We start from the raw sequence: 19,730 nt of genomic DNA on the forward strand, positions 1-19,730 counted from the left end.
CAACCCAAATACCCATCCATGATAGACTGGATGAAGAAAATGTGGCACATATACACCATGCAATACAATGCAGCCATAAAAAAGAATGAGTTCATGTCCTTTGCAGGAACATGGATGAAGTTGGAAGCCATCATTGTCAGCAAACTAACACAAGAACAGAAAACCAAACACTGCATGTTCTCACTGATAAGTGGGAGTTAAAAAATGAGAACACATGGACACAGAGAAGGGAACATCATACACCAGTGCCTGTCAAGGGGTTGGGGGGAAGGGTAGGGAGAGCATTAGGACAAATACTTAATGCATGTCTGGCTTAAAACCTAGATGATGGGTTGATAGGTGCAGCAAGCCACCATGGCACATGTACACCTATATAACAAGCCTGCACATTCTGCACATGTATCCCAGACTTAAAGTAAAATTTTTTTAAAAAAGATTCTAGTTGGGTCTATCTGGCTCTGAAGTTTCTTTTTAAAAAATTATAACAGCCACCCTTTGAAAAGCACTTGCTGTATGGTAGACATTGTCAAGTGTCTTCCGAACATTATTTCAAATCACTCCTTCCACAGTATATAAGTCCATGCAAAACTCAATCTGAGATGAGTGGAGAAGTCATTGGTCAATTTATATGGCACGGTTGAACAAAAATAAAACCACACTGGAATTTTCTATTGTCATCAATTCCAGAGTGTGGAGAAGCATGGCAAAAGGATAGAGACAGCCTATAAGCAGGAAAAACTAGCTTAAATAAAATCAGGATTCAAGTCCTATTCCTGCCTTCTACAGTGTCTGTGACTTTGTACATGCTATATAATCTTTTCAGCTTTCTTTTTTTTATATATAAATTAGGACCTACCATTTATATTATTGAAGAAGTCAAAGGCTGAGATTCATCCTTGATTCTTTCTATTCATTCCCTATCAAAACCATCAACAAGTCCTCCTAAGGTTATCTTAAAGATCTATCCCACATCCATCTGCTTACCTCCATCTCCAGTGCCATAACTTTTGTCTGAGCCACCATCATTACTTGTTTAGTCTATTGCAGTGCCTCCCAACTGGCATCCCCACATCCATTCTTGCCTCCTTAAAATATCTTCTCCACAGAATTGCCACAGCGGGCTTTCTAAATGCAAATCTGACCTCTTTTTCTGAATGTTTTACTTTCCTGTATTACTTTATTTCAAAATCAAGTCACCAAGAAAATGAGTTACTTAATAGGACCATGTCTCTTTCCTCTTATGTCTTCACAAGACTCCCATGCACTCACTGATTGCACTTAGAATAGAATTGAAACTCCTTATTATGCCCATAAAGATTCTTACTGGCGTGTGTCCTGTTTGTGTCTCTGACCTCACACTTTATCACACTTCTCCTCACTCAGTAATCTGCCATTCCAGCCCCCCACCTATGCCTTGAAAATGTCAGCCTCAGGCTTTGCACTTCCTGTGCCTTTTACCTGGAGTTATTTTTCCATAGCTGGCTGCTTCTCCTCCTTCAGGTCTCAAAATGTCACCTCTTAAGGGAGAACATCCTTAGCCACCTCCCCACACTTGCTCCATCATATTGCCCTGTTCTGTTTTCTTTTTGGCAGTATCATCATTTGAAATCCTCTTGCTTAATTAATTGACTTTTTGCTTATTGGTTTTTGCCTTTCTATCATAGGCATGTAAATGTCTTGAGAGCCCCAACCTTGTCTTATATGTTCAAAGCATACCTAGAAGATGTTCCTTAAATATCCGCTGAATGAATGAATGTATCATAGGTTTTCTATAATAACCAGAGGATAGCAAGTGCAAAAAGCTGAAGTTGGTAGGATATTTAGCTACATGAAGTCACTCAGAGAACAAGGCTGATAGAGACTTTGCCATTTTATGATGTCACTGTCTCCATATATGGTTTCCAGGAGCATTGAATAGGGAAAGAGAGTACAGAAAACTCATACTTGCTCTTAAATAAATGCCCTAGACCAGAAGTGACTTGTATCACCTCCACATGGAGTTTATTGTTTAGAACTAGAGTTTAATGGCCTCACTCTAGCTTTAAGAGAGGTTGGAAAATGAAAGAGAACATGCATAGAATGTTTGGAGAGTTCTCCTTTGTCTGCTGTATACCCCTTGCTAAAGATGAGAAAATTGAGGAAAAGAGGGATAAGAAATCTGCTCAATGCCACAGAGCTGGTAACTGGTAAAAGCTGGACTCAAGCCCAGGCTGCCTGGTGCCGGAGCCTGTCTTCTTGTCCATACCCTCACGTTGCAGTTCCACAGGGGAGACCTACTGAGATGCAGACAGCGTGTCAAGGGCTTTTCCTCCTGTCTCCATTCTTTTCTGAAAAGTGACTGCTCCTTTTGCTTCAGTAACAGAGGTTTTTTGTTTGTTTGTTTGTTTGTTTTTTGTTTTTGTTTCAGTACTTTGATGCTTTGGGTGTTTAAAGTTTAGCTTACCACAGCCAGTCAACTAGGCCTGCCTTCTCACCTCTCCAGTGACTGGCCACAGAAAGCTAAACATTCAACACCTGAAGTATCATAGCTTGCCACACGGTCCTGTCAGGGATGTCCTGGGTGTCTCCAGAAATCTTTAGCCATGACTTTGATCAGAAATAATTTCTTCCCAGATTCAGTGAAAATATTGGAGATCCCTCATTCTCCAACAATACCCCAAAAATGGCTCCAGTAGAAAAGTCATAGTACAAGCCGCTACCTATTACTACCTCGGTTTATCCAGTGCAATATCACCATCAACCCTCCATCTAAATGCCTGCTCCAGGTGCTTTACAGGCTTGGTGTCACATAATCCTTTCAATGATCCTATGCAACAAATCTTATTGACAAATCCCACTTCATTTTACAAATGACAAGACCAAACTTTGAAAGGAAAATGGTTCACCCAAGAGCTTTCTTGTAAGTGCCTGAGGTTGGACTTCAACTCAAGACTTTGGGATTCCAAAGACCCTGCATTTTACCAGGATACCAAATTGTTCCTCTGAGAATCCCAAGTGAACAAAACGAGCTAACGTTGATTATGCCCAGCACTGTGTGCTACATGCTTTTTATAAATTATTTCATCTAGTTCTTTCATCTAGTTCAAACAAATGAAGAAGTAAACACCCTGGAGGTAGGTATTGTTGTTACCATTCCTATTTTACAAATAAGGTAAGTGCTGGGTGCTGTGACTCATGCCTGTAATCCCAGCACTTTGGGAGGCTGAGGGGGGCAGATCACCTGAGGTCAAGAGTTTGAGACCACTCTGGCCAACATGATTTTGAAGGCACAACTGATTGATTTTGGTGGGGATTTATCGTCCCAACTGAAGAACCACAGGGCAGAAAGAGAGAGAGAAACTGTCCTTCACCTCTGTCTTACCTGGTACTGTTTAGGACACAGCTGAGCTAGGTTTCTATTTTTAATAGAAACCCAGTCTCTACTAAAAATACAAAAATTAACTGGGTGTGGTAGCAGGCACCTATAATCCCAGCTACTTGGGAGGCTGAGGCAACAGAATCACTTAAAACCAGGAGGCGGAGGTTGCAGTGAGCCAAGACCATGCCATTGCACTCCAGCCTGGGTGACAACAATAGATTCCGTCTCAAAAGCAACCAAAAACCAATTAAGGAAGGTGAGGCCAAGAGCAAGGAGGTCCACAAAGATCACACAGAGGTTAAGTGGCAGACCTAAGCTCAAACTCAGACCTTTCTGTCTCCAGACCTCCAGAGCCCAGGCTCTTATCTATTAGGCTATGCTGCCTCTCAGCTGTCATTTAAGGGAGACTATGGAGATGTAGGGCTGGGAAGGGGGAGCAGATTAGCCATAGAGAACTAGTGAAAATGCACCATAGGACCTGGTTCATTCACACCCCTAGCTATGCCACAGGAATTGGAGGTGACTTCGTATACATGGTTTTTCTTTTTTTTTTTCTTTTTTTCTTTTTTTTTTTGAGGTGGAGTCTCATTCTGTCGCCCAGGCTGGAGTGCAGTGGCATGATCTTAGCTCACTGCAAGCTCCACCTCCCGGGTTCACACCATTCTCCTGCCTCAGCCTACAGAGTAGCTGGGACTACAGGTGCCCGCCACCACGCCTGGTTAATTTTTTGTATTTTTAGTAGAGGCGGGGTTTCACCGTGTTAGCCAGGATGGTCTCAATCTCCTGACCTCATGATCCGCCCGCCTCGGCCTCACAAAGTGCTGGGATTACAGGCCTGAGCCACTGCTCCTGGCCCACATGGTTTGCTTTTCTAACTGATTATCTCTCCGTGGAGGCCTGTAATTGTTTCTGTCACATTTTACTGAGCATCTCCTCCCCCTACTGAATTACCCAATTCCTGACAAGTTCTCTGTTCAAGGTCCCCCTCCGCTGTGGCCAGAAGCCAAGTTCTGCTGGGTACACATTCCTGTGGATCACCTGATCAGAGAGAACTGAACCTACGAAAGAGAGCTCAACCTCCTTTTCCATACCTACCCGGGACCTAGCTCAGCTGTGTCCTAAACAGTACCAGGTAAGACAGAGGTGAAGAACAGCTTCTCTCTCTCTTTCTGCCATGTGTTTCCTCAGCTGGGACGATAAATGCCCACCAAAATCAATCAGTTGCCTTCCAAATTCTGGTAACCTGAAGCAAAGCTATAATTCTAGCAATTAACCAAAAACATGCATCCGTTTCAGGGAGAAAGGTTTGCATACACAACCAATCTATTAGCTATCTCTTCCCAAGGCAGGTGGTGACTTGAGAACTCTGTGCCCGGTTTCTGAGGACTGTGTCACCATGCAGTGGCTGATGAGGTTCCGGATCCTCTGGGGCATCCACAAATCCTTCCACAACATCCACCCTGCCCCTTCGCAGCTGTGCTGCCGGTCTTTATCAGAAGTTGGAGCCCCAAGATGGAATGACTATGAAGTACCGGAGGAATTTAATTTTGCAAGCTGTGTTCTGGACTACTGGGCTCAAATGGAGAAGGTAAGAGGACTGCCACGATGGTGATACAAGAACAAGGGTGGCCTCACTTTCCTTATCTTGCTCCTGCTAGGTTGAAAGGTACAGAAGCAAAATTGCTTCTGCCTCAACTTATCAATGTTGTGGAAGAAGCTTATACTTCAAGTTTCTATTCCCAGCATGGCCATTTCCTTACTTCACTGAGCCTCAGTGGTTTCATCTATGAAATGGGGAATTAACTCCTTTAAAAACAAAAAAAAATAGGTAAATGTATCTTTTGTTCAATCAGGGTATTAAAATTGTGACCTATTGTGGGATCTGGCCAGCAGCCCGCAATGCAGCGGGGCTGTCTCTTTGTTCCCAGGTGGATCGGCAGGTTGAGAAATAATAGACACACACAAGATAGTGAAAGCTGGGTCCAGGGGGGTCACCACCTTCTGGTCCCACGGTGCCAACAATGCACTGGATATGCCAGCATTTATTATTAAGTTTAGTGAGGTCAGGGGTAGGTTATTGAGGGATTTAGGGTCATTTGATTATGAGGTGAGATGGTCACATGGGGATGAAGTAATTCTTTAACATAACATCTGTATGCAGAAGTACAGTGTACAGAGATAAGAATTTACAATATAGTGTGTGCATCAGTAATTTCTAACAGAGCCTTAAAACAGGAACAGCAGTAACAGTTACAGCAAAAGTTGGTTACAAACAATTCATAGGAACAGAACGTGAAGTTAGACCAGAAATTCTCAGAAGGGAGCATGCCTTAACCCTAAAGAGGCCTAGAAGAGCCGTGGCAAGATGAGGGCATTTATAGCCCTATCTTCCATATGGACAGGCGCCCCCATGCATCCATTTATAGGCTCTCCACAAGGGTCGCATTCCATTCCCAGAGCTATGAACATCTGCTTTCCTGGGATAGGAATCTTGGTGATGTGAAACCTCCCTGACTGCACATCCATTCATAGGCTCTCTGCAGGGGGAAGCACATCATGCGCTGTTGGCTCATTCTGGCAGTCCAACCTGGCATTGTCTTTACACAATCCTGCATGCAATTTTGTATTTAAAATAATCAGGAGCATTTCATCTTTTATTCCATAGCAATAGTTTCAAGGGGTCTCCCTATAGTGACCAAGTGCAAAGTTCTGATCACAAGGTCAGCAAATTCATATTAGTCTGAGTTCTCATCTTCAATGAATGGGACAGTGTGTCTTAACTGGTATTCATTCATCACACTTGGGCTTGACGTGAGACTGCACCCAGAGGAGGGGATAGACCACCTGAATGTGCACATGAGTGTCTGACACATTTACCTATATTAGGCCATCCATCTTCCCATGAGGGTGGCAAGTCTAATTAGATTCCTCTTTGTCAACTACCTACTTGACTGTGGCTTTAAGGTATGTCGAGAAAAACCAACCTCTGTGTCTTCCAGAGGTTTTGTGTTTCTGCAGAAAACCCCAAGTGCTTGGTTTGTCTTCTCACAGGACACAGACCAAAAGAGAAGCCGTAGTGACATGAGGAGTCAGGGTAGACAATGGATGGTGTTTCCAGCTACTAACTCTCAGCTGCCAATATGGTAGTGTAAAAAGTCACCCAGCACTGTCTTTGAACCAAAGAGAGAATCCCCCTGAAATGGAATTGGAGAGTTTATAAAATTTTTAAGTGTTCCATGAACATGTATTCATGTATTACTATCCAAAGCCTATATGTCTTTATGACATCTTCCTCCTCACTCCCTTCTTTTTCTTTTTCTGAATTTGCATAGTAACCTCAAGAAAAATAAAACCCTCAGTTACAGAGAGCATTTTTATGTGCCTTGACAATCACCTTGCATTTAATCATCTGATTCGATGGATACTGTTATTGTCTCTATTTCCCTGATGAAGAAACGGAAGATCAAAGGATGTAACTAACATGCTGAAATCACATGTCTAATAACTGGAACAACAGGGTTTGGGTCCAGGCTGTCTGACTTCACAATCTATTATTTAACCTAGTCTCACAGTCTAATGATGCCAAAATATCTCTGCCTTAAGAGTATAAATTGATTTTTTTCATTGCCCAGACTGGAAATCTGGTTGAGAATTTTTGAAACATGACATGGGTTGGAGAGGAAGGAAGTAAAAGGAGGAGGTGAATGGGTGAACATTACTATATAAATTTGAATAATATAAACACATTTTTGCTTTTTAAAATTAATATTATACTATAAGCATTTTATTGTAGAAACAATTCTAAAAGTTTTTCACTGATTTTATCATATTCAATCCCATAGAAGTAGCTTAATTTTTGCAGACAGCATGTAGTTGGATTTTATTTTTTTATCCATTCTGTCTTCTGGTTGGGGAGTTTAGTCTACTTACATTTAAAGTAATTACTGATAGACAAGGATTTACTATTGCCATTTTGTTAATTGTTTTCTTGATGTCTCATAGCTTTTTTGTCTCTCATTTCCTCTCTTACTGATATCCTTTGTGTTTAGTTGAGTTTTTGTAGTGATACACTTTGATTTTCTCCTCATTTCCTTTTGTGTATATTCAATAAATATTTGCTTTGTGGTTACCATGGGAATTAAATATGATATCTTGTAGTTCTAGCAATCTATTTAATACTGATAACAACTTAACTTTAATCACATACAAACACCCTACTCCTGTGACATTATAAGGCCAATAATGAAAATTAAATGTAAAAATCCTTCTCCTTTACAGTTCTATCCCAGCCAGCCCCCACACACACTTTATGTTATTGATGTCATCAATAACATTTTTGTATATTGCTTAAGTAACATTTATTTAATATGTATTATAAATATATGATAAATTAACATAGTTATAATTATTTTATGATTTATTTTTTAAATACTATAACAAATAACAAGTGGAGTTATAAACCAAACTTACAATAATGTTGATTTTTATATTTGTTCATGAATTTATATTTACAAGAGAACTTTAGATTTTCATATTTGAGTTCCTCTCCAACATCCTTTTCTTTCACCTTGAGGACTTCCTTTAGCATTTCTTGTAGGGCAAGTCTAGTGATAGTGAACTTTGACTTTTGTTTATCTGGGAATACCCTACTTTCCCCCTCACTTTTGAAGAACAGTCTTTCTGGATGTAAAATTCTTGGTTGGCGTTTTTTTTCTTTAAGCACTTTAAATGTTTTAAAATGGATCTCAGTGCTTAAGTTGTGTTCACATCGGAACGTGACTATGGCTGTGGATTAGTTTAATAAGTGCTATTTTTCTTTGAAGCAGAAAGTAACACATAATGTATGGTCTTGACCAGGAGGGCAAGAGAGGTCCAAATCCAGCCTTTTGGTGGGTGAATGGCCAAGGGGATGAAGTAAAGTGGAGCTTCAGAGAGACTGCAGACCTAACCCGCCGCACAGCCAACATCTTCACACAGACCTGTGGCCTGCAACAGGGAGACCTTCTGGCCTTGATTCTGCCTCGAGTGCCTGAGTGGTGGCTGGTGGCTGTGGGCTGCATGCGAACAGGTCAGTGATGCAAGAGGGACCTGGTGGACCTCAGGGCTGTTCAAGAGCCAATGTTTCCTGAGATATTAGGTACTGTGCACCCAGCCTGGCACTGACAAAGCTTTGAAGCCCTAGCCCCAGTTTCTGTGCTGGGACCACAAAACAAGGCTTCCTGCCCTCTGGGAATTAACAGTTTAGTTGGAGACAAAACAGTTTCTCTTCTCTGTACCTCCTTTCTTCTTCACAGTCTTTGTCTTTCTCATACTCCCTCACAAACTCTCTTATTCTTTCTTATTCTCTCCCTCACACTCTCATATTCATACACTCTCAAGTGCAGTGCCAAACTTTCTCCCATACACACACACACAAACACACATACACTTTCTCTTGCACAGTCTCAGGTACTCTTACCTTTTTAAAGATTCATTGATTGTTAACATTTTTCCCATATTTGAGCACTCTCTCCCTCTCTCTTTCTCTCCCTTTCTCACTGAATTATTTAAGAATCACTTGTGGGCATTGTGACACCTATGAACACCAGGTAAACACTCATAAACACAAAAGCAGTCATCTGATAAGATCCAGAATATTCCACAGCCTTTTCTGCATGACAGTGACATTTTTGAAGAATACAAGTTATATTGTAGAATATATCTCCAAATTTGTATTTCTGACTCTTTCTTCGTGATTATATTCAGATTAGACATGCTAGGCAGGAGAATTACAAGGACAAAGTTGTGTTTTCCTCCCTGCGTCACATCAGGGGGTATATTCTGAAGTCAGTTTGTTCCCTCTTCAGTTATACTGTTTCATCACTTGAGTAAGGTGGTTTTCACAGAAAACCTTTATCCTTTACAAAGGCACAATTTTTCCTTGTAATTAATAAATAATTCATGGTGTGGTGTGATCCTTAAGCAATTGTGTGAATATTCCTGTTTCCTAACAGTCTTCCACATTATGGTTTGGGTATCTAGTGATGATTCTTTACTGAATTGAATATTACCATATTGGTTTTACCTGGAAATTTTCTATTTCTGTCAGTTTCTCTACATTTATGAGTTAGAATTCTTATGTAGCGATTTCCCTTCCCCTTTTAATGACCTATGACCTATTTTTTATCTATATAAATTAGAGTCAGTGACTCACAGATTCTTTCTTGAATCACTTATCTCATTTTATCGTGTGTACAGCACTCTGCTACACTCTTGATCATATTTTCTCTCTCTCCATCTCATATTCTCTCACAAATAAAATAGGTGATTCATTCAGCCAGATCATGTGAAATCAAGAAGTAATAAAACTGGTGGAAGGAGTCTAGAGATGAAAAGCCATGTCATCTGTGGACCTATAAGATGGTCCATGGGAAATCTAAGACTTGGCCAGGGGTGGTGCCTTAGGCCTATAATCCCAGCACTTTGGGAGGCCAAGGTGAGCAGATCACGAGGTCAGCAGATCAAGACCATCCTGGCCAACATTGTGAAACCCCACGTCTACTAAAATCCAAAAAAAAAAAAAAAAAAATTAGCCGGGAGTGGTGGCAAGACTCCATCAAAAATAAAATAAAATAAAATAAAATAAAATAAAATACTTGAGCTGAGCCCTCTGGGATAAGAAAAATTAAAGAGGATTAGAAACAAAAGAAGGGCATTCCAAGCACGGGGTGAGGAGTGGCCATTTTGAAATAGAAAATAAGTTGTGGGAGAGAAAGATGGAAAGAAAGCAGCATCTTCAAAGTCAGGATGAGAAGTGTGGTGTTTTCCTGGAGAGAGGGCACAGGTGTTAGTGCAGAGGAGAAATGTAGAGAGGCCAGATGCAGTGGCTCACACCTGTAATCCAGCACTTTGGGAGGCTAAAGCAGACAGATCACTTGTGGTCAGGAGTTCGAGACCAGCCTGGCCAACCTGGTGAAACCCCATCTCTACTAAAAAAAAAAATTAAAAATATTAGCTGGGTGTGGTGGTGGACACCTATAATCCCAGCTACTGGAGAGGCTGAGACAGGAGAATTGCTTGAACCCAGGAGGCTGAGGTTGCAGTGAGCTGAGATTGCACCACTGCACTCCAGCCTGAGTGACAGAGGAAGACTCCATCGAGAAAAAGAAAGAAAGAAAGAAAGAAAGAAAGAAAGAAAGAAAGAAAGAAAGAAAGAAAGAAAGAAAGAAAGAAAGAAAGAAAGAAAGAAAGAAAGAAAGAGAAAAAAGGAAGAAAGGAAGAAAGGAAAAAAGAAAGAGAAAAAGATAGAAAGAGAAAGAAAGAAAGAGAAAAAGAAAGAAAGAAAAGAAAGAAAGAAGAAAGAAAGAAAGAAAGAAAGAAAGAAAGAAAGAAAGAAAGAAAGAAAGAAAGAAAGAAAGAAAGAAAGAAAGAAAGAAAAGAAAAATTTAGAGGGAAAAAAAGTCAATGTTTATGGAACTAAGCAAGTAATAATATAGAAGATGGGTAGCAGAAAGATTCAAAACTGCTGGAGGGGTGAGAATCCAAAAGGAAACACAAAGACTTGAGCTCACTGTTGGTGATGTAGATAGAAGGGAACATAAAAAAATTCAAAGGACAATGTGGTGAAATGCAGAATGAAGGAAAGAGGGGACATTCAAGATGACATCCAAGGAATGACAGAAAAGGGAATAAGAAGGGAAAGACTGGGGAGAGATGCAGCTATTCTTAATGTCAGAGACATTGTCCTGTTTACATCTATACTTCCAGATCCTGTGTAAACATGTGTAAAGCAGTGTCCACCCATTTTTTGGCTAGATCCATTTACAGTAGAAAAGGTTAGGACAGGACTTTCAAATTTTAATGTGCAAAAGAATCACTTGGAAAACTTGTTAAGATACAGATTCTAATTCTGTAGGTTTGAAACAGAGTATGAGATTCTGCACCTGGATACTGCTGCTGCTGTTGTTCTGTGGTCCATACTTTGCATAACAAGAGGTTAGGGGATTTCAATGCAGACAAGCCAAGCCTAAAGCCCATGGTTGTGAAAAAGAAACCAAAACAATCAGTTCGTTTCTTATCCCCAGGGATCATTTTCATGCCTGCGACCATCATGTTGAAGGCCAAAGACATTCTCTATCGACTACAAATGTCTAAAGCCAAGGGCATTGTGACCACAGATACCATTGCCTCAGATGTGGACTCCATGGCTTCTGAGTGCCCTTCTCTGAAAACCAAGCTCCTAGTATCTGATCACAGCCGTGAAGGGTGGCTGGACTTCCGATCGCTGATTAAGTGAGTTTCCAGCCTGATGAATATGGTCTCTGAGTACAGGTGTTGTGGGATAATTTAGGAATCAGAGAGACTGATGGATTGAGGAGGATATATTCATTTAGGGTGCACCGGCCCAGTCAGATTAACATCCAAAGGACTGAGCCCCGAACAAAGAGTCAGGTTACCTTTTAAGCATTTCGTGGGGTGGGGGGGGAGATCTGCGCAGGAGGAAGCATATTACAGAAGCAAGAATCAGAGACAGTTATTCAATTGAGACATGCATTACCTCATTTCTTACTTTTCAAGGAAAAACATGTTTTACAACTTGAGTTTATATGTCTAGTGACCTTACAGCTGCACAGCTAGAGAAAGGGTCTTCACAATGCCTGGGAAAGGGAGAGATAAGACTCACTAGCCACAGACAGAAAAACAGGCAGTTAATTTTTAAAGGACTCCACCTCTTTCTCTTCCTCAGGGGGAATTGGGTTTTCTTACATACAACTGAGTTTTTGCTTACACATTCTTTAATTTCTTTTAATTCCTATTCCATTTCCACCCTTTGGTGCTTTTTATAACAAAGGTGTTAATAGAAAGCACCACTATTTGCCACCTCTTTGCTGAGCTGAGCTTCTACTGGCAGTGGCTGATATTTGGTTAATGCCATCAACTGTGCAGTAGTGTGTTGAGTTATTACTGCCGCTATAGTTGACCGAATGCCCCTAATAAACAGGGGTAAAAGACAAGGGAGAATGGGGCAGATGCCAAGAATAAACAAAAACCCACCAATGAGGGTTTTGAATCCTCCAAAGGTTGGGAACCATCCTCCAAACAAAGAATCCAGGGGCCATCTGGACCAAGTCAGAACTGGACCATGGGCCAACTTGTTCATTCTAGCTCTGATTTCCATGACAGCCCGGCCATTATTATCAAATTCTAGGCAACAGTTGGTTAAATTAAATTTTCCACATACTCCTCCTTCTGAGACTAAGCAATAATCTAAAGCCACTCTATTTTGATGTATTGCATTTCTCATTTGTGTTGCTTGTATTGCCAGTAAATCTAGTGCCCTTGATGTTTTAATTGGTTATAATTTCAAGGACTGTCTGCAACCTTATGATGCAGTTGAGCATATAGATTGGGGTGCGGTACCCTCGTGACCCATCTTGCACCCAGATAGCTGGCCTATAATATTTAATGATTCTTTCAGGAGACCATTCATTATCTTTCCAGTCTCCTATGTCCACATCTTTTTTGACATTTGTGTCTATTTTTGTGATTATGCTCCTTCTAGTTCTTCTTTTATTTTCTTCATTGACTAGATACCCTAAGAGTTCCTCTTGCTTTAGAGGAATTAGAAAGAAAGATGGCTTGATTGTTCCTACACACATGCCCCTGTCCATTTAGCTGGCAGTTGCCAATATGCCCATGCTCCACAGATCCAATATAGGCCAGAGGGTGCTTTCCAAGCATTTGGAGCCTGTAGCTGATGCCAAGTGTTGGTTAGGGTAGAGAATCAAGAGAAAGGATTTGGATCTGGTAAGCAGGAGTCGTTCTGGGCGTTTCTCCATAGAGTTTTGTTTTTAGTCTCATCATAATACTGTTGCCCTAGGCAGGTTGTTTCTCCTACTGCCTCTGTGAAAGCCTTTCCCCATTGGGCAATACAGTACTTTCCAATTTTGGAGGTTTTTAACAACCAAACACTGGCTGAGGCTGTTGGTTCACTGGCAGGGTTAGGTGAAGTGAAATTATCTTGTGGCATTAATTCCTTTGCTTCCCATGGCCACTGCTTCCCCATATTAGTTCCTCCACATACCTAGCATGAGGAAATTCCTACGCTGCCTGCTATGTTTTCAGCTAGTTGAGCAAATAAGTTTTGGTTGGTGGGGGAAGCTCAGGCACTGACTGATCCAAATGCTTATAGAATGACTTATAGACCTGGAATTGTGGGGTTGGATGCATTTGAGTCCTTCTACTCTTTTTGACAAGTAGTATGTAGCAGGACAAGCCACAGACAAAACCTCTCAGACACCGAGTTGTAGAAGGAAGGGCTCTATTCAGCTGGGAGCATCATCAAGCTACTGCCTTAAAATCTGAGCTCCCTGAGTGCACAATTTCTGTCCCTTTTAAGGACTCACAACACTAAAGATTTCACATGAAAGGGTCATGATTGATTTGAGCAAGCAGCAGGTACGTGACAGGGGCTACATGCACCGGCGGTCAGAGTGAAACAGACAGGACAGGGAGTTTCACAATGTTCTTCTATACAATGTCAGGAACATCGGTTTCTAAATCATGAGTTGATTTTTAACTACTAGGTTTAGGCCAGGCAGATCTGGGCCTGGTTCCGGGCCTGGCGCTGGGCTGCCTGTCTTTGGTTTTACTTCATTGTTTTTTATTAAAACAGATACTGAGTATAAAACAATATAAGACAATATGAGAGGGTCTCTCTCTTTCCTCATTCCCCCCGTTTGAGACTCTCACTTTTTATTAGTGGGCGTTCTCACTCTTATTTTTCCTATTTATGTCTTTTTGTGCAATAGCTTGATAGTGATTCATATAGTACACTTGTGCTGAAGCATTTTGGTGAACTAAGGTAGTGATGAAGCTTTTTTATCATTTGAAGAAGTACAGGTAGCAAACAAGGGAGCAGTAAGTAGGTTTTTATTACAATTGTAACTTTTATTATAAGAGTTTTAAATCCTCCTAGTGCTAAGAACTAATTTTTAAACATGGCTTCAGGGTCGAATTTGTGCTACACTTGTACGGGCACATGTGACTATGTCTTTAACTACTTACCTTTGATTATTTATGTGTAGACAGTAATTAGTAAGGTTAAATTTCTTCTAGACCTCTCTTTCTGCTGCTAGCATGTAGTTGAGAGACAATCTATTTTGATAGATAGCATTTCTTATCTGAGTTTCTTTCCAGGCCAGAATAGTCAAGGCATGACCAGTTTTATTAGTGATGATTTTTAAAACAGCTTGCAACCGTATGATTCAGTTGAGCATGTAAATGGGGGTCCAGTATTCTCATGAGCTGTCTTGTGTCTAAGTGGCAGGCCTATAGTATTATATAATTTTTTAGGAGGTCATTTATCATTTTTTAAATTACCTATGGCTATGCTTCATTTTCCACAGGAAACACAGACAGGGAAGCCCAGAAGTTCACCTGTTTTTATGGGCAGTAAGAAGAAAGATGGTTTAATAGTGCCAATAACACAACCACCTGTCTACTGGTCAGGCAGCCTAGCATAGGCTCTGTGTCTACATATCCAGTATAACCCGGTGGGGGCAGTCTCGTCCTGGTGGAATTCTGGGGTGGGACTGTTTTTGCGGTACTATTATACAGCTTTTGCCTAAGACAACTAAGCTGCCCTACAGGATGAGTGAATCCTTTTTCTTTTCTAGCTATGCAATACTGTCTAATAATTGAGACTTTTAGAACCTAGAGATGATCTGGATGATTCTTTTGGGCCAGGAATTCATCAGGAACTGGGTCTGTAGGCACTAATTCTCGGGCTTCTTATGGCCATTGATCTCTTATTACAGTTTTTTAATAAACATAACATGAAGTAACATTGAGAGATGGGCTACATGCTCGGCTAATTGCAAAAACAAATTTCTGTTTTTTCCTGGAGTCTCTGGTACTGGCACATTTAGTTTATCATAGAAAGTCTGAAATACTCAGTCTGGAGAGTGTCTTTGAACCTCTCTTTTTATCAGGATGCTTACGCTAGGATCTAGTCTTTTTTAATCAATGCCTTATGCTACTTTTTTTTTTTTTAATTCCATTTTGGGTCTGAGGGTTTTGTGATTACTAATTTTAAAGGGTTACAGCTCCCACTCATGCAGGAGGGGCTGACCTTTTCTTTTTGGAGCTAAACAGGATTTTTTTTTATTTAATTTTTTTTTCAAGTAGCCCAAATGACACAAGACCATTGTGTATTGACACCTTTCACATAAATACGATTCTTGACAGATATACTTACTTTCTGCTGTGTAACTTTTTTTTCAATCTAGAGAACCGCATCCCATCCCACGCTGCTTACTATTAATAGTGGCACAGGTGTCAAATTTTAAGGTTACATTTTAGGGGACCCCTCTTTCTTCTGTTCTAGCTATTACTTTACTTGTGTCACTTAGAAAAGGACCAGAACTTAATTTTATTTTAAAAACTGTGATCATGGGAGGCTTAAAATGGGTCATAACATGCATCAAGTTGGTTATTTCCTGGGTTACATACTTTGGATAGAACAGCATTATACAAACAAGCTTCTTTTAGAGTCCTGGGACACTTATAACAACCGTAAAATAATAGGACTGTAGCAATCTTTTGTCCTACCTCAGTGACTTGAGGTATATACTGGGAACAGCCCTTAGTCTGAGGAAGGTCAGTTGAAGTCTTTACTGTACAAGTCCAAATTTTAAGGAAAATGAGTCCCACGATGAGTTTCCTTATGCTTTGGCCATGCGTGGACCAGTCAGCTTCCAGGTGTGACTGGAGCAGGGCTTGTCGTCTTTTTCAGAGTCACTTTGCAGGGGTTAGCAAAGCTGTTCCCATCCACGTACAGCTCCCAGTCTATAGATGTTTAAGGATGGTCTCAGAGGTTAGGGCCACTAGAATAAACTGAGTCCAATACTTTTACACAGTTATGTTTTACTGGGATCTTTGATACCAGGAGCAAGGTGGAAGGTTTAGGGTGTTGCAAACTTTAAAGGTTATGCGGGGATTTTTTACAGAGCAAGCTTTGGTATCTAGTTAGTCTAGCATTGATTAGCTAATGGTGTCCTTTGGTATTTATTAAAATCACCACAGCATGGGGAGACTTTATATTTAGGTTTTGCCTAAGAGTTAGCTTATCTGCTTCTTGTGCTAACAGGGCCATTGCTGCCAGGGCCCTGAGACATGCGGGCCAGGCTTTGGAAACCCCATCTAGTTGTTTTGAGATGGGCCATTGGCCTTGGCCAGGGCCCTACAGTCTGGGTCAAAACTCCAACTGCCTTTTTTTTTTTTTTTTTTTTTGACACATAGAGTGTAAAGAGTTTTATCAGGTCAGGTAGCCTCAGGGCTGGGACTGACATGAGTTTTTCTTTTTAACTTATGAGAAGCTCATTGCTGTTGGTTGTAATAGATGTAGTTTATTTAATTTATATTTTTATTGATTGTCATTTACCAAAATATTGATTTAAATCCTGTAACTATTTGATCTCAAGCTTTAAATTGATCTGGTATTTCTTGTGGTTAATTTCAAGGTAAAATTGATCTAGTATTTATCCAATTGCATCTAAATAGATGTCAGAGTTGAAAGACCTATAAGGGGCTTCTCTCACTTTATGATGTCTTATTATTATTATTATTGTTATTTCTGATTGACAAAGTGCCAGGGTGAAAGGGATAGCCAAATGGACTAAAGCGCAAGTGCCACTCCAGTTATTCGGCAGAGTGTCCAGTAAAGGTCCACCATGATACCACCACACATCTGCTCGAAAATGAACAAGGGCTGACTGATTGACAAGCTCTTGAAAATTCTTAAGCTCATCGCATCTCTTCAGGTCTCCAAGGAATACTAAGTTTCCTCCTTGCCGCGAGAGACACGAAGTGAACTTAGTGTTGGGGGATGGAAGCTGGATGGCCCTCGGGGGCTGACCCGCAGGGACTTTGGGATATAGCAGAAAGAGCTTGACATGACTTATTACTCCAGGCTGTAGAATCCTTGAAAAGAGCTACCATGCAGCCCACCTGTGGTTGACTGGAGGACCACCTTAGTGGAAGGGGGACAATTAGGGCCTCTGGCCTGCCATGTGCACAAGCATAACAATTACTTTTGTTTAACGTGTAGATGGAATATTTGATCCATTTCAACCAGGCATTTGCATCTTGGTATGCTGTCTTAATTGCCAAAGTTCGTTTTAAGTCTTTAACTTCTATGATCTTCTAGTAAAATGAATGTTTTCTTTAGCACCTATTTTTATTAGTTTTTAGACCAAACAAAAGCTAAACACTATTTTATATTTAATAATGCTGTTTGTATGATTTTTATACCAGCTAAGCTAAATTTACCTTTATATTAGTGTGTTATTAATTTTAATAAAACCTTGTAAACATATTTATCCTATTTTTCATGTTTGACCATAAGGTAAGATTTTATAGACTCTTTTTAATGTTTTATAATTTTTGTTAAAGAGCAGGCTGATGCTTTAAGAAAAACCTATTGTATCCCTTTAATGTCTAGTTTACAGAAAAACTGGATGATACCTTTTTAACTTTAGCTAATATGTTTACACACAGAATTTTCTTTACAATTAACGTTTTAAAACTTGCTTAAACTTTCAAAACAATAATTTTTTAACCTTTTAATGTAGGTAAAAATCTACATTCTTATGCCTCCTTATAATCTTTTTACCAAAGGTACATTTTACTTTTCTTATACACCTTGCACATAAACTGTTTCTTCAATAGTACTCAGGAGGCCTTATTACTTTTAAATTACATATAAATTACATGATATTTTTGGCATGAAGTTTTTTTATAACATTTTTTTCCTTTCTGACTTTCGCAGACAGTATTTTTTTTTTTTTTTTTTTTTGACATGTCTCAACTTTTTGACTTATTACGAACTTTTTTTTAAAATTTATTTCAGGACAAGAATTTACTATATAACATTCTTTTTTTTTTTTTTTTTTTTTTTGAGACAGAGTTTTGCTCTGTTGCCCAGGCTGGAGTGCAGTGGCTGCGATCTCCACTCACTGCAAAGCTCTGCCACTTCCCAAGTGAATGCCATTCTCCTGCCTCAGCCTCCCTAGAAGCTGGGACTACAGGTGCCTGCCACCACGCCCAGCTAATTTTTTTGTATTTTCAGTAGAGAAGGAGTTTCACCGTGTTCTCCAGGATGGTTTCGATCTCCTGACCTCGTGATCCGCCTGCCTCGGCCTCCTAAAGTGCTGGGATTACAGGCGTGAGCCACTGCGCCCAGCCTATAACATTCTTTTTGTATAAATCCTGCCACCTCCCTTTTTTCTTTTTTGAAATTTTTTAACATAGTTCCCAATGGGGTGGCCTTACTTTGTGCCTGATCCATGTTGTCCCAAGACAAAATACCATGCTCACACCACACACACTCACCACAAAACAAAGAACAGGTAAAGAGAGCACACACACACTTTTATCGTTTATACCAAACCAAAATCAGAATACCACGAAATTCAAAATCTGAGTACCAAGAAATTTAAGCCAAGTCAAAACCAAAACCAAAGTATCCAGCAATTCAAGTCAAGTCAAAACCAGAACAAAAGTGCCAATCCAGGCACACCATGGGTAATCAGGCCACGCTTCCACTCAGATGGAGTGCAGCAAGTTCCAAAGACTAGTCTTACCAAGTTTCAGATGTCGGGACGCTAAGTGCCAGTTCCTTCCCGGTGTTCAGCCACTGTGTTAATCCTCCGTGGGGACCTGCTACGTGCTGCTCTGGTGAGGTGTTCCACCGCGACAATTGCCTACCCAGGAGTGCCCTTCGGATCTCGTGACTCAGGCTGACCGGATTCCCCCCACAGGAATGCTCCACAGAGCAGGCCTAAGCCACCTAAGGGGCTGCCTTGGCCATCCATCAGCTACCTCGCTTCCCGGTCAGGGAACCAAGAAATGTAGCAGGACGAGCCACAGACAAAACCTCTCAGACACTGAGTTGTAGAAGGAAGGGCTCTATTCAGCTGGGAGCATCATCAAGCTACTGCCTTAAAATCTGAGCTCCCTGAGTGCACAATTTCTGCCCCTTTTAAGGGCTCACAGCGCTAAAGATTTCACGTGAAAGGGTCGTGATTGATTTGAGCAAGCAGGGGGTATGTGACAGGGGCTACATGCACCGGCGGTCAGAGTAAAACAGAACAGGACAGGGAGTTTCACAATGTTCTTCTATACAATGTCAGGAACATCGGTTTCTAAGTCATGAGTTGATTTTTAACTACTGGGTTTAGGCCAGGCAGACACAGGCCTGGTTATGGGCCTGGCGCTGGGCTGCCTGTCTTTAGCTTTACTTCCTTGTTTCTTTCTTAAAACAGGTACTAAGCATAAAACAATATAAAACAATATGAGAGGGTCTCTTTCTTTCCTCATCTAGACAGATAAA

At 40.7% G+C, this 19,730-nt stretch overlaps 1 protein-coding gene across 3 annotated transcripts in view; it reads left to right on the forward strand.

Annotated features, from left to right (window-relative positions):
* Positions 1-4,154: 4,154 nt before the first annotated feature.
* Positions 4,155-19,730, forward strand: part of ACSM1 (acyl-CoA synthetase medium chain family member 1) — a 62,508-nt gene continuing 46,932 nt past the window's right edge. For 2 of the 3 annotated variants that reach the window (XM_010388564.1, XM_010388565.1), the window contains exons 1-4: positions 4,155-4,490; positions 4,704-4,946; positions 8,216-8,426; positions 11,422-11,629. In XM_010388564.1, coding sequence (XP_010386866.1) covers positions 4,755-4,946; positions 8,216-8,426; positions 11,422-11,629 — 611 coding nt within the window. In that variant the 5' untranslated portion in view covers positions 4,155-4,490; positions 4,704-4,754. The remainder of the gene's footprint in view (positions 4,491-4,703; positions 4,947-8,215; positions 8,427-11,421; positions 11,630-19,730) is intronic. The other variant, XM_030925587.1, reaches the window with a different exon arrangement.

This window comes from Rhinopithecus roxellana, chromosome 20, assembly GCF_007565055.1.
Source record: "Rhinopithecus roxellana isolate Shanxi Qingling chromosome 20, ASM756505v1, whole genome shotgun sequence".
Taxonomy (NCBI): Eukaryota; Metazoa; Chordata; class Mammalia; order Primates; family Cercopithecidae; genus Rhinopithecus; species Rhinopithecus roxellana.